Source organism: Struthio camelus, chromosome 11 (genome assembly GCF_040807025.1).
Source record: "Struthio camelus isolate bStrCam1 chromosome 11, bStrCam1.hap1, whole genome shotgun sequence".
Classification (NCBI taxonomy): Eukaryota; Metazoa; Chordata; class Aves; order Struthioniformes; family Struthionidae; genus Struthio; species Struthio camelus.
Genome location: NC_090952.1, coordinates 14,528,366 through 14,544,187, shown reverse-complemented (window position 1 = coordinate 14,544,187; position 15,822 = coordinate 14,528,366). Strand labels below are relative to the sequence as shown.

Sequence of the window (15,822 nt, the reverse complement as noted above, 5' to 3'; positions counted from 1 at the left end):
AAATTAAATAATGGAAATCAGCAGGTTTTTGAGGACATTGTTTTGTGTTACTTCTACCTGTTTTCCTTAAGGCTAGTTAGTGCTCTTTATGTCATCTCTGTTGGATTTGCTTCATAAAATAACCTCAGCTTTTGCCTACCTAAGTGTTACTAATAATACTAAATTCTGTCCTTTTCCATTCTGTGGTGTGAAGGAGTCATGCCAAATACTCTTGATAGTGATTACAGTATTTTTCAGGTTTTAAAGGCATCCATTTCTGCTCCATCTATAAGAATAGGTGCTTCAGAGCTGCACATGACAAACATTGGAAGAAATGTGGGAAGAACCTTTGAAGGTGATGTGTGTAATGTTGCAAAATGAGTCAGGGCTACCACAGTGTCTGTCAAATGCATATCCTGTTCTGGAATTTTCTTGCAGAAGAAACAGCAGTATAAAACATTAGATCCATGTTCAGTATCCAGAATGATTGTCTGGGAGTTCTATTGCCTTTTTATATCAATAGGCCTTTTAAAAAATAAATAGGATCATGTAGATATCAGTACAGAAATGCTGAGATGTGGTTTTAGATCTGTTTTGTATCATGTCATGAAAAATATCACCTATGCTTGTAATTTGCTTGGAAGGAATATCTTGGAATTTCAAAATATGTAACTATGTGCTATTAGAGAATGTTTTAAATATATTAATGGTCTGTAAAGGAACTTCTTTATGATGATGATAAACTTTTCAGTAACTTTTTACTTATTCTTACAGTATTGTGAGAGATGAGCAAACTGTAACATATTTTGATATTGTAGTTGTGACTTTACTGTGACTTCTCTTCAAGGTAGCGTTAGTTATTTTCAGATTATTAACTTGCATTGAACTTCTTTCTAGTACTGAATGTCTCTGAGTAATGATACATGTGCGCATGTGCGGTTTAATTTTAGTAGAATCAATTCTTTGTGCTCTGTATTGGTCATCAGGTACTGCTCTTGTTTTAGATATTGCTGTAATTCAGAAAATACTTGGGAATACTTCCTAAAGGAAAAATATATGAAGAATTTGGTTTTTTACCATTTAGACTTGCATAACAGAAATTCTTAAGTTCTTGTACATCTTCTGGGAATCTTGAAATGGGAGTAGAATTAAATGTTCCACAGTTCACTAACTTTTCTTCAAAAGTATTAGCAAAATTATTTTCAATTTATTGAGAAGTTTTTTTTCTTCTACCAAGAGTTATCTCCATTGGTAGGACAAATTTTTATAGTCTTATCTTGTTCATGGGCTTTTAACTACCTATACCTTGCAAGGATATGCTGTATATTTACGGATTAATGTTAGTGGAATATAGGTACTGCATATCAATAAATATTTTTTCAGCACTTTTCCAATGTTTGTATCTGTTTCAGTAGTTTGGAAAGCTGTTTAAAAAAAAAAAATCATCCCTGATTGCTCCATGACCTCTTGTCATCTGAGGCTATGAGAAAATATTTTCTTTAGTAAATCCTAAAGTCATTTAAATGGAGTATTAGTCTCGCTGTTTTGTATGTGGAGAAGTTAAGGTATGAAGCTGAAGGTTGATCGAAGGTTGTTTAACTGAGTAGCATAAAAAAAGTAGGGGAAAAGCCTTCCCATGACTGTTAAATCTTAGAGCTATGCTGTGCTTCATGTTTGCATGTAAAACCTAGCACAACACCTGTCCATCCTCTTGAAGAAAACCAAAGAAAGGCTGCAGTGCATTTCACTTACGGTCATGCACGAAGGAAGTTAAGTGTGATGAAGGAAATGGGGGAAGGTTGTGCTGAAATTAATGTAGATGAATTTTGCTGATTTGATGCTCAACTTACATTGAGATAGAAAAGAGGCATGATGTTTCTTTTTAAAAAGAAAAAATAAATCCTGAGATGGTTTAATTTCTATACCATAGTTGTGTCAAAATACTAGAAACATGGTATATATTCCACCGTTTTAAACTGTAATTGTAGAACTGTTAGAATAATCTTGTCAATTGTTACTTGTCCTTTTTGTCCTACTTGTTACTTCTGAAAAACAGAAAGAATGAATGTATGGCTGCAGTGTTCTGTATGTGTGTCAGTATGCTGGCAGTCATGTATCCAAGGAGGTTATCAGTTTTCTCTTGTATGCGCTTTTATATAAGACTGTTGCAAAATTTAAAAGGCTGACTTGAAACCATACTTAAATTTTGTTTCATCACATCTATGAAAGGACTTGTATGAGTTTAAAATTGTTCTTAAAAATATCCACAGATAGACCGTAACTATTTTTTTCTTACATAGGCATTCGTAAAGGATGTACATGAAGATTCTATAACAGTTTCGTTTGAAAACAAGTAAGTATATTGCTGATGTGATTGCTAAAAATGGTACTACTTTCCAACCTTGCATTTGGTTAACCTAAATATGACGTAATAGTGATGGAGAACAGTGTCTCTTAGATACTCCAGTCTTGCTGCTGGCCTTATTGTAGAATTATGTTTAAGATATGCGCTGTGTTGTGACACTCTGTATAAATATTTCTAATTGTTTAAATTTTTTGAAATACAAAACTATAGCAATATAGGGTTTACTGGGGAGATAAGGATGTTGCTATTGATCACGTAAGTTGTTTGCACAAGTCAACAGTTTAAATGTACCATTAAAAGACCTGTCTCTTGTGACTATCTTATCTTTAGATTTACCAAATTACATTATCACTAAATTTGTTATATAGTGAAGTATAAGTATGAGAGTTCTAAGCTAGAAATGAACTGATGTTGCTTTCCCATTGCTTAGCAGCATAAAAAGTTAACCTTCCATTATACTGTGTTTAGTTCAGGTTTTGTTTCCTTCAGAAAGGAAACAACACGCTACTATGTATTTTTTCCTATGTATCTATGTGGTTGTAGTATCATCTGTTGTATTTTGGAAATTGTTTGCTTCTTTCTATAAAAATTATCTTATCTGATTTCTGTTAAACTGAGCAATCACACTGAGTTCAGATTGAATCCTGATCAAGTATTCATTATATACTTAGAACTAAAGAAAAAGAATCAGGTTTGTTTTGAAGAAACTGTCAAAATATTATACAACTTTTTTTTTTTTTAAAGTGACATTTACAATGTTACAGATAAAATCTGTAGTTATGAATAGAGTAAACTCTGGTGCTGGAGGACTTTAAGACAGTGCAAGTGGCATCGAGGATGTATTTAAGACGCTTAATGATCACTTGTTAAATATTAAGTATACATGACATTGCATTAGTTTACTATTTAATACATATGCACAAAAGCTCCACATAATTTAAAAATGTAAAATTAGTTGGTTGAAAGCACTCCTACTTTTTTTTTTTTTTTTAAGAAAGTGAAAATGTTTAGGCTATTCAGTGTATTTTTGTTTGCAGCTGGCAACCAGAGAGACAAATACCATTCCATGATGTGAGGTTTCCGCCACCTGCAGGCTATAATAAAGATATAAATGAAAGTGATGAAGTAGAGGTATGTATTACATTAACAATATTTATTTTGGAAAGTGATAGAATTTGAGGTGGAAAATGTCGACTAAGTCAGCAGGAGGCTTGCCTGCGTGTTATATGCTGCCACCTTTTTGATTCTGAGCACTGCGTATTGTGAAGCATGTCATCTAAGAGAGATTTTGATAGTTGTAAACTATTCAGCTATTTTGAAATTCTAATGATATTCGTGATCTCCAAAAGGTCATAGTTAGGTTATCAGCTGATTTGCAAACATGATTAGTTTCTTTAATTACAGATCAGTTCTTTACAAGAGGTGAATTAATCTGGAAACAGGTGCAGTGTTAGCCTGGACTGTAGTTTCTTAGCTGTAACTTAATAATGCCTATATGTTATCAGAGCTTCACGCTGAATTAGGTGGTATGCATCATATGTGTATATACACATATATGAGCATGTGTATCTTTACATATACATATATGTATGTGGAGAGAGAGAGTGTGGTTGTAACATGGCACATTACCAAAACAGGCTTATATCCTGATTATAGAACTTCAAAAAGCAGGAGGGGGAGGAGGGAAGGACTCTAAATGTTTACATTTTGCTTGCGTGCTGTTTGAGTTTATTTTGATTTGACAAATGAAACAGAAGCAAAACATCTTAGTTTAGGTGTGCCCAATAAAGTGTATGTGCTAAAGAAGTATAACTGACTGTCTTTCCTCCCCCTCTGCTGGTAAGACCTCTTAAGAGCTACACACAATTAGAAGAGTTGTTAATTAAGTATTAACAGGTACAAAGTCTGAATTATCTCTTTTCTGGCTATACAGAAGCATGAAGCAACTGTTGCCATAGAGCTTGGGTACAATATTACTTATTTATACAATCTTACATATGTAGTTGTATATCCTACCTATATTGGCAATAGACATTTCAGCTGTTATACGGCTCCTCTTCATACATAAAGTCTCCAATTTAAGTACAACATACAGTTTGATGCTTTTTGCACCTTATAGCAGACTTACTAATCATGTTAGTGTGTTACAGCCTTTGTGATGTCTTGCAAGATGCTACAGATATATAACGGATATATTTTGTTTAGGTTTATTCCAGGGCAAATGAAAAAGAACCCTGCTGCTGGTGGTTGGCTAAAGTGAGAATGATAAAGGGTGAGGTAGGAATATACATATATCTATATCTATATATACACACTTTTTATATTTATGTACACAGTGACTTTTTAAGTTGTCCCCCTTCATTTTAAAACAATTTGTTAATTAGGACTGCCTCAATTAGTGGTAAGCTCGACGGAAAAAGTTCAAATTTGACTTGTACAGTTAACAGAAATGCTTTTCACTTCACAGTGTAATTCTTACTCTTGTAATAAAATGTGTAGCTTGGATGATTTTATTATTTTTATATCAGTTTTACGTAATAGAATATGCAGCCTGTGATGCTACATACAACGAAATTGTCACAATCGAGCGTTTAAGATCTGTGAACCCCAACAAACCGGCAACAAAAGATACTTTTCATAAAATCAAACTGGAAGTTCCAGAAGATTTAAGGCAAATGTAAGTACCAGCATTTCTCGTTCATAATAAAGGTAACTTCTGAGTCAAGAAGGAGTAAAAATGCTTTTCACTACTTGAAATGAATTTTTAAGGCTTTCAAATATGAATGCAGAGAATACAAATGTTGACGTGATCACAGTTCAGAAATAGCAAAGATGATGCTTGAAATGCTGTTCAGTCCTGCAGGAGGAAATACTTTCTCCAAAGTTTAAGGCTTGTGTGCAGTATAGATTAAAGTTTTTATTCTTATGGCTGTTTAGTGACAAGTATAGATTTACCTGGATCCATTTTTTTGTCAACTTTATTTAAAAAAGAAAATGCTATGCCATATATTATAGTTTATGAGATGTTTTAATGCTGTCTATGGAAATAGTTGTGACGATAGCCAAACATACCATAGTATGATGCAGGAGGAACTAATTGTAGTAGTTCTCGTCTACAACACTGACGTGTCATTCACAGGCAAATACAGTTCTAAAACCTGGATTAACATTGACTTCCTTTTAGATTCAGATGGTTTTCTGGTGCTTTCTTGATACATATTAATGACCTAATGCAGAATAAACTACAAACTGATTAAGCTAAGAATTTCTGAAGTTAATGTTAAGTGCATAAATTCACTAAGTGACTATATGTAAGAAGCCTGTAGAAGCAAAGTACAGCATGAGATGAATGTAAGGTCATTGGAATGCTACAACGAAGATGCATAGTACTAGTTCTTGGTGTGCTCAGTATGTAGCTGTATATAATGATTGTAGCTTTTTTTATTTAAAGCTTTGCTAAACTGGTGTGTCATTTCATAGATAAACATGTAGATAAATTTCTAAAAAAAAAAAAAATTAGTTTTGATTTTTTCATGTAAGATTATAATAAATGATAATAGAATAAAATAACACATGCATGAAAAGTGAGAATTTGAATATAGTTTTTCTGACTTTTTTTCCTTAAAAAAGGAATCACTTTGGTTGTAATCCATAAATGCAGCAAGTATTATTTTTAGCTTTATAGCATTTTTATTCTCAGGTGTGCCAAAGAATCTGCACATAAAGACTTCAAAAAGGCAGTTGGAGCATTTTCTGTAACATATGATTCTGAAAACCACCAACTTATTATTTTGGTAAGTACTTGTATTTAACCATACCAGTGGCAGTGGTTTGTTTGAAAAGTTCATTGGTAAAATACCGTCTTTTCTTCATTATTAATTTAGTCAATCAATGATGTAACAACAAAGCGGGCAAATATGCTGATTGATATGCACTTTCGAAGTCTTCGTACCAAGTTATCCCTGATTTTGAGGAATGAAGAAGCTAGCAAACAGCTGGAGGTATGTTATTTATTTTCCCTGAAATAAACTGAACATAAAAACTCTTGGGCATTTGTGAGCTGGTAAGACTTGCATTGGGGTGAAAGTAGTTATTATGTAATGATACTATTTTTGATGTTAAAGAGAGACAGATGGAGCCATAACCCTAACAAAGGATTTCACAATTGAAGGGCCTGTTCTTACAAAGACTCACTTTTATCCAATCCTGTTTCAGTCCACAGGATTTTGTGTGAGATTAAATACCAAATAGGTATATACACACATAGTTAATACTTCTTTCATAGTTTGAACCATAGTGCAATAATGGGCAATTATTTTAACAGTGCTACATAGCTGATAGCTTTAAATTCTTGTTTTTGCATATAGATAGGTTTGGATATGCCATGATATTGAGATGGACTAGAATTGACTCTTGCAGCACAAATGAGAATCTGTACCCACATGGATCCTTTTTTTTTTTTTTTTTTTAAAAAAGGGGGGGGGATAGCAATAAAATATGGAAGTAATGCATAAGGTAGCATAAAAACAAACACAGTGAAAATGGGCGATGAAAGGGGTGAGACGGTTGGTAGGATGTATGAAGGCAGTGGTATATCTGTAGATAAATTGTTAGCCAATCATCTTACAGCAGATACAGGTTCTGATATTCCTGTGATTGAAGAGTGGGTGTTGACTGGCAAGAAGCTTGACTCATACTTCTCCATGGAAAAAAAGAGTAGGCTAGGAAATAACGGTATCTTTATACAGTAGAGTTGTCCGTTTCTTTATGGGTTTCTTTTTCCTGTCTGCAAATAAGGAAAAATATCAATACTTCTAAGACTTTTTTAGATTCACTGACAAGAACTAGAGGTACCACTAGAACTATTGTAATTCAAGATTTTATATGGGCATATACCAGCTTGGTTATTTTAGGGCCAGATTTCTTTTTACTTTTTTTTTTTCTTCAAAGGTTACATCTGTTCTTGTTTAGCTTGAAGTGGTGTATAATGTAGTAGTAATTTAAAGTAATAGTTCAGTCCTCTTACATCCAGTAGATGCACCCACAGCTGATTGCAAGTTCTTATCTGTTAGTCTCTTGATTTCTGAACTTCTGAGGTGTAATTCAAGTTTGTTTAGGGTGTGTGTATGTGTCTTTTTTAAGATCAAAAAAGGACCAATTTCCTTCATTGGTGCTCTTTCTTGAGCACCCTGTTGTAGCTCTTCAGTAATTCATTATTCTCTGTCTTCCTCCAGAGCTGACAGCTGTGTGGGCAGTTTACTTCTTGAAGTGCAAAGTATTATTTTGGAGGTGGGAAGAAGAACAACAACCTTTTTAGAGCTAATTCTCTTTACCTGCCCCCACAGATGCATGCACCAAGGAGCTTGATTCCTTTCGCAAACTGATCTTGGGTTCTTGCTCTTGTCATAAACCTGAAACTTTTTGCTACTGATTCTGACTAGAAAACCTTTATTGGACTTCAAGTTCAGTCTGAACAGTATTTAAAGCCTAAGGTTGTAAGATAAATATATATGGTTATAATGTTCAGTGTGACAAAGGGTGGTGGATATTTTGGTATCTTTAATTTTGTTGTCTGTGTCTTCTGTACTTTTATTAAATATGTCATTTTCAGCCAAACTGGAAACAAAAGAGATTTCAGATAGTAAAATTCATACTTGTGCTTCCTGTTGAATGTCTAATGGACGTATAGTTAGACTGTACATGTCTATTTGCTGAACAAATATTTAGTGAATGCATTCAGCTTCAGTGTGTTATTATTAACAATTCATTGTTTCCATCAAGTAAACTCCTTTGTATGTCTTGAACACTCCTAGCTATACATATCTCATTGTCACTTTCTTATTCTGTTAAAATTTACCTTTCCTGTTTTCTGAGCTATAATCACTATACCAGCTTCTTTTTTCTTCCGTTTGTTGTATCTTGTACCTTCTTTTTTTTCAGTGTATTGGCTTCTTGATCTGCATGGCCTTCCTTCTCAAGTGTAGCTTTTAGAGCATCAAGTAAAATACCCGTTATTTTTTGTTTGCATATTTTTTTCCAATAGGGTATGGCTTAGTTTTTATTTTGACATTCTAAAGTGCCATACGTTAGAACTATTTATTTTGCATTCTAGTCTGTGTTTTATTCGGTCTGAATATAACTTCAGTCACGGCCTCTGCCTAGCTATTAATATGTTGTGTTTGTATAGTTATTTCTCCGTAACCTATCAGAAGAAAGTATAATACAGGATTTCTTATGTTTGACTAGAAATACATAATTTGCAGAATTTCTAACAGTATTTTAGTACAGGTAATATAACTGCAGTCTGACTGTCATAGCCAAGGTCCCCTATGATGATGCAGCTTCGTTTTTTTATATATGTTGTAGATGCTTGTTTTAACAATTGGTTGTTGACTTGGTCATCCTGTTCTCTGTGCTGATTTGGTGGCCTGTAGCAGATGTCAACTAGTGTATCAGCATCTGGATTATCTGTTGGAATGTAGATTGTAAGCATTCCAAGTAATGTTTGATTTCAGAGTTGTCTATGGTTTAGTTAATGAAATCTTTGATAGAGCTCTGAATATATGAAATATTTCATAGCACTAATACAGCCCAATAATGCCTTTGCATGCTTACTGCTGTCTACTATAGTATTCTACAGTATTCTGTGTGATGAATGTAGTGCAGGTTATTTATCAACAGTTTTAAGCCGACTGGGTTGGATAATGGTAGCAGTTTACCTGGGACAGAGTAGAACTTAATGCGGGCTGCTTTCTTGATGTTTTCTCAACCTCTGTAAAGTTCCATGTTGTTGAGGTTGAACTTTTATTAGTGGCCAGACTAACTAATTTAAAGCGCATTTGTATATGTCCTTGTCATAGTTACAACTTTGATCGCAATGCGAAAAAATACATGGAGTTTTATATCTTAGATCTGGAAAGACAATGTACAGCTTTATCTTTTTTTTTCCTTTATATTTTTTCCTTGTAAAACAATTGTTTTCCGTTTTTCTCAATAGAGAATTTCCAACAGTGTCTGTCTTCCCTGGATGCATTAAACTATTGTTCCTTCCATGTGGTCAGTTATGCTCAGACATTCGTGAATAGTGCACATATTTTAACATAGGAATTTTATTCACTATGGTAAATTACGACATTTTTTGCACATTTCATATTTGCTTCTTTCTAGATTTAAGTGTTGTAACTTATTTTAAATGTATGACAGCTCCATTGCCATAAACAATGTATGTTTCTTTTTATTTATTTATATTTTATCTATTTCTCTCCATATGTTCCTTAGTTCTCACAGTAACCAAATTTAGTGATTTTGCTGTCTTATATAGCACAAGAATCCCTACAAGAAAACTGCACCTGTTTGGTTTTTGAAAGTATGGTAAGGCTGTGTAGGAGAAAGTTATCAATCGTTATTTTTGTCTTTGTAAACAGGTGACTTTGTTTCTGAAAAGATAGAAAGCACCCACTTTTCTGTAGCAGTTTCCCCTTTGCTTGACCTGTTCTGAGCCGCACACAATTAGGCATTTCCCGAGTATTTTTCCTTGCACTTGTGAGGTCTCCTCATGCTAACAGGCTGAGCCATACAGGATTGACAGAGGCTGTTCATATCAATGCAGGACTATATGGGTGGTGCCAAAATCTAGATTTCTTGCCTATTTGAGTGTTCTCTGCGTTGTCCCAACTCCAGAATGTTTTATAAGTTTCTCAAAAACCTTCTTCTCTTCCTAGCTGTCTTCTGCATGCTTGCCTTGTAGGGGAAGCTTTATACAGTTAAAAAAAAAGAATGTTGAAATTGTATTTTACGTATGGGCATGTGTGTGCATGCACGTGCAGTAAATCAGAGCTTGTTAACGTTGTTGGAAGCTGAACTTGGAGACTGAGGCCTGCTTTAGAAAGTTGTTTACAATGGTCATTGGAGTTATCTTTTCCTTCTTGTTACATTGGTTTTTGTGCAAATTTTATCCAGGTTACTAGTAGGTTTGTGGGTTTTTTTTTCCCCCCCAACATTTTTTTAGAAATCCTGTTCCAGATCAGAAAGGCTTTTTGCTTGGTATCTTACTTCATGTAGGAGAGCCTCACTGCAATCCTACAAGCCATTTTGTATTGTAGTTTAGATTTTAGCAGCTTCATGCAAAGGTGATCAGAGTTGCAAAACAATAACCAGTATTTAATGTAAGTGTTCGTGAGCCTTACATAAATGACTCAATCTAATTATATAGTTTCTAGTCATTGTTACTGGCCTATTGAAGCAGGAGATTTTGTCTTAACAGCATATGACTATTCAAGAGTCTCAGGTTGACCCTTCTGTATTGGTAGAAGTGTGTGATTCCTGTATGAAAATTCCTAAGATACTTTTTATCTGAAATCAAGCAACATTGCAGTTATACCTTTATTTTTTTGCTGTAGAAATTGATTCTTCCTTTTATTTTTTTAAGGCGCAGTAGGTATCCATACAGTTACTCTATTTTCTCTGAAAGCTTTGTGGCCAGTGACTGAGTTACTGCTGTTTCCTTATAGCTATTGAAAAGGACATATTTTTTTAACGCTCATGATCACTGGGTTTGCTTTAGTAATGAACACATAACTCTTTCTAATTTTATTGTCTTATATGAACACTGTCTTACCTAGTAACGCTTTGGATAGCTGTAAATATTCTGTAATTCAAAATATAGAGGTGTTAAGAGACTTAGAAATTAACCTTGTTTTAGTATTTGGAAAGCTAGTATTTTGAGACTTCTTTTTAAAGAATACTCTTGTGAATGTTTTTGAAATGAAAATAAATGCATTAAAAGGATTGCTTAAAATGGAAAGTGAGCCAAGTACTTGATTAAAGAATCAACTCTAAATTACTGTTGATCCCCCTGCCCCTGAATGTAGTAAAAATCAAAGCAAGCTAACATTCTCTTTTTTTCTTCAGAGTTCTAGACAACTTGCATCACGATTTCATGAACAGTTTGTTGTACGTGAAGACCTAATGGGTTTGGCCATTGGCACTCATGGTGCTAATATTCAGCAAGCCAGAAAAGTCCCTGGAGTAACTGCTATTGATCTCGATGAAGATACATGCACGTTCCATATTTATGGAGAAGTAAGTTCCTTTCTCCACCCCTTAAAAGAAAAGGAAAAAAACCACCAACAACAACTGAGCGGATTTCTCTCCTACACCTGTCTGTTTTAGGATCAAGATGCAGTGAAAAAGGCAAGGAGTTACCTTGAATTTGCTGAAGATGTCATACAAGTCCCAAGAAACTTAGTAGGTATGTCAGTTCTGGAGAATAACTGAAACATTAAGGAAAAAATTTAAAAAACAGTTCTCAGAAGACATTTTAGAAGCAGGGGGACAGTATGAAAATTTGAATGACTCCTCTCTGAATAGATTATGGTAGTACAAAGTTTTTTGGATTTCAGGTTTTTTTAATTTCCCCCAGCCCTGCACTGACTCCTTGCAGACCTTTTGTAGGTGCAGTTACCTATGATACACTGACAGTGATAAATTGCCTCCTAATTTACAACTCAGGTGCCTTAGGCCGGAAGGACTAAATACTGTGTTTAAAAGCAAGGTAGAATAGCTTCTGACTTGAGCCAAAGAACCATGTGACTTTTTCCAAAGATGTCTGAAAAGCGTTCAGCTGTGCCACAGATGAATCTGCTGTCTCTCATATTCTGAGTCATCATTTCCTGGACTATTATTTGTCTTTTTTGTTGTCCTTGTACATTTTAAATATTGTTTGTTTAGACGCAGCATAGCGGAATGAACCGAATGCCAGGTTAAGGCACCCAATGATTAAGAAAATACTCCAAAAAACATTTAATAGAGTTCTGTTAATGAAGGCCCCAAGAATGCATGCGGTCATTATGTATAAATCCTTAATGAGTTTTTATTGCTATAAAGCAACACGAAAAAAATAGTTTAATTCAGTAGGTAACGAAGGCTATTGAATGCCTTAAAAATGTGTTTGTGTGTATACATAGATACATATGGTGTACTATATATATGTATATACACACACTTCTAGATGCATATACTTTAAAAGCTTGTCAAGCAATGTATGAAAGTTAGTATTGAAGCAGTGTGAAATTTTTGTAGCTCTGGGATTAGTACTTGCTTAAAAATTTGACCCCTCATCTCTATAGTTCATTTAAGAACAATAGATGTAGAGTCGGCACGCTTATTAGTAAGCTTCTGTTATATTTACCAATGATGTGTGATGAAATAAAATACTGTATACTCAAAAGAAGTTTTTGACTCTCAGAGCAGCCTTTGTGGTCAAGGAAGAGCATATTGGCTGTATGTTGTCGCTTTTTCTACAAATACAATGAATTTTTAATTCCTATGTAAAAGCCTTGAAATACCAAAAGGAGATGTTATTTAGCTTTGAACAGTAGAAACAATATCTTTTATGTTTAAGAGGGGTTTAGTTTCTTTTAGGTTTTATTTTCAAGATTTTGATGAATTCTATGTTATTTTCAAATAAACAAAAAATCAGATCTCAGTCAGAAAACCTCATTAGCTAAAACTTTTTTAAAAACAAATTAACAATTTTGCTTTACTTTAGGATAATAAAAGTAAATCTCTTCCTGTGTGCTGCAGTGGTGGCCTGCTTTTGGAGCATTGTTAAAATATATGTCCCAGGTTTATTTAGACATTTTAGTTCAGGGCTCATTGTTTAAATCTTTGTTATGGACTGTTAAGTCATTTTTGACAAGTTCTTGCACTGGCACTAGACCTTCTTGTTAAAATAGAATACAGTAATGCTTTCAGGTTTGGGGAAAAACCCTAATGATGGAATGTTTGTATGTTCTTTATGTAGGAAAAGTAATAGGAAAAAATGGAAAACTGATTCAGGAGATAGTGGACAAATCGGGTGTTGTAAGAGTGAGAATTGAGGCTGAAAATGATAAAAATATTCCACAGGAAGAGGTATGTTTTCAGTTCATGTGACTTTTGTATGTGTTAATTAGTAGTTATATTTTACCCGCTGGTAAAAATAAATTTCTTCCTGTGTCTTACTAGTGGTAAGATGCGGTTTGATTAACGTGTTTTTTTGATTAAAATTATATTTCCCTGTTAATGCTAAGAGGCATTTATATATAAACTTGACTTGTCATTATTGTTTCCAGGAAGACTGTGTGAAGCTTTGTGGTGATGCACCTTCCCAAAGATTTCATTTTATTCCTGGTAGAAGCGTTAACGCTGTTTCTAGACACTGGTTAAGTTGTAAATCGAAGTATGCAAAACTTAGTGTTTTCATTCGTCAACTTTCAATGTGACCTCTCTTAATTTTTACTAGTTATTTATGTTATTGTGGTGAAAAGCCTGTGCCTTCTTGTGTAAACCCCTCTTTTTAAACATCATTTGAACACACATTAGGCTATAAATTGTGACTTTAAGAAAAAACTACCATAAACAGATGTGATAAGTGCCAGGTTTGCTAAAGTGCAATACACAGTGATACATTCTTTTTGGTCTGCTGACCTTGTAGAAGATTTCAGTGAAGTCCTGACCTGGGTAATTTGAGAATTTAAGATGCTTTTATGTGGGCCTGTGTTTGGGGGAGAGGTTACAGGTTTGCAAAGAAAACATGAAGCACAAAAATTCCAACATCTCTATGAGAAAAGATTCCATACAATTTCAAATGTGAAATGTGCTTAAATTTAAAGACACTTAAACTCTTATTTTTCCAGAAGTCTAAATATGTGCTAGGTGAGGAACCTTTGCTACTTCACATAAGATATGAAGTGTATCTTTAGAACTTTTATATTCTTGCTTGAATAGATTTTTCATCTTTGGTACCATCACATTAAATTTATTACAGAAGACCCACAGTCCAATTTCAATCTCTCCGTAAATGGTGGTACTCGATTCTGTAAGGCTTTTTCTCCCACTTTATTACTAGTTTTCTGTCTGTCTCAAGAAGGTAAGATAGTCAACTCAGTGTTTAGAGTTAACTGTTTCACTTCTATCATATTTTACTTCTAGTGATAAGTTCTTACAGCATAAAGTTGTTGACCTTCTTAATAGGCAAAAGGGTGCCTTTTTTACTGTACACTAAAGACTTTGATACTTTTAAACCTGTCAGCCTACAGAACAAAAGGTAGAAGAGCAAGTAGCCATGGCTGCCTTAGGTTATCAGGCTTTTTTTCTATCTTTGAAAAAGCTGCTTTGTTTGACATTCTTCAATCAAAAACAAATTTAAAGGTGAATCGAAAGCCTTTTTACCTGCCAGGGTCGGCATTCAGACTTTGCTATTTTTCCTGTTAACGACATCACTAACACTGGCATTCCTTATGCTGCTTTAGGTGTTAGTTTTGTCATCTGTTATATCAGGAGAAACTCAGAAACCTGAGGTCAAACCTTGGCGGGTAAGAATGAGTTTTTAAGGTTTTTTTGGGGGTCATATTTGAAATGAATGTGCATTAATCTTCTCATGTATAGACTTGAATATTGCAGCTTTTCTCTTTGTAAAGACTGGTAGTTCACTTATAAATTTTAGTTCAGCATTGGGTTCTTATTTCTTCTAGCTGAGATGTTAAAATCCTCCTCGTAAATTTCAAGTACTGTTTCGTAACTCCAATGGTTTTATAACAGGGGCCTAAAGCTCCTGTTACAAACATCTTTTTAAATGATACATTAGGATTGTTTATTATAGTCGTGTTACAATATATAATTTTAACTCTAAATTATTTATGCAGCTGTATCTGCTCAGTATTCACCACTGAAACTAAGTTGAAGATAGAGATGCTTTTGCTTTGGAGACAGAAATAAAATTCAATAAATGAATAAGTTCATTTGAGACTAAAATTGTTTGACATTGTTGCTGATCAAAATCTTTTCAGTACTTATTTTCCAGTATTATAGTTTGAGTTACCATTTGAGTTACCATTGCCTTAAATGCCATTTTAAGTCTGTTGTCATGTGATCTCTCAATAATTGATACTCTGTGCTAGTTTAGTAGCACAGAGCAGCTATAGTAGTCAGTTTAGCAGAAGTTTAATTGCCCTCGATTAAGTTATATTAAATATATTTGAAACTTAAAATAACCAGATAATGAAATATTTCAGTCAACCATGCTTGTGGCTAAAGGATTTCTGATGCTCACTGAAGGTAGTGTTAGTGCTGAGCTTTCTTAGGATAAGAGGAAACTTTTTTTTGTCTTGCTGTGTAACTCATATATAAAAGATCTCGCAGAAGTCGTCTGTATGTAAAAGACAAAAAGCAAAGACAAATAGACAAAGCATAGACTTGTCACTCCTTCCACCCTTATAGGGAACCCTAGCATACTGTATGTGTATTTGTTGTTGTTGTTGTTTTGGTTTTTGTTTGTTTGCAAGACATCTGTGTCTCTAATTATTTCACTTTTGCAAATGACTTGTTTGGATCACAGTCCTGCGAAGGGTGTGTGTATAGTGCAAGTTGAAGGTGCACTTAAAGGTTATGAGGAGAGACCAAAACAAACTTTAAATTAGCCCGGTAGGGATAGCCAA

At 34.1% G+C, this 15,822-nt stretch overlaps 1 protein-coding gene across 3 annotated transcripts in view; it reads left to right on the top strand.

The window, feature by feature from the left end:
• The window catches only part of FMR1 (fragile X messenger ribonucleoprotein 1), a 34,341-nt gene that overhangs the window by 5,737 nt on the left and 12,782 nt on the right, over positions 1-15,822 (top strand). For all 3 annotated transcript variants that reach the window (XM_068956632.1, XM_068956630.1, XM_068956631.1), the window contains exons 2-10: positions 2,280-2,332; positions 3,382-3,475; positions 4,550-4,621; positions 4,873-5,021; positions 6,045-6,138; positions 6,229-6,345; positions 11,255-11,425; positions 11,516-11,594; positions 13,149-13,258. In XM_068956632.1, the coding sequence (XP_068812733.1) occupies positions 2,280-2,332; positions 3,382-3,475; positions 4,550-4,621; positions 4,873-5,021; positions 6,045-6,138; positions 6,229-6,345; positions 11,255-11,425; positions 11,516-11,594; positions 13,149-13,258 (939 nt within the window). The remainder of the gene's footprint in view (positions 1-2,279; positions 2,333-3,381; positions 3,476-4,549; positions 4,622-4,872; positions 5,022-6,044; positions 6,139-6,228; positions 6,346-11,254; positions 11,426-11,515; positions 11,595-13,148; positions 13,259-15,822) is intronic.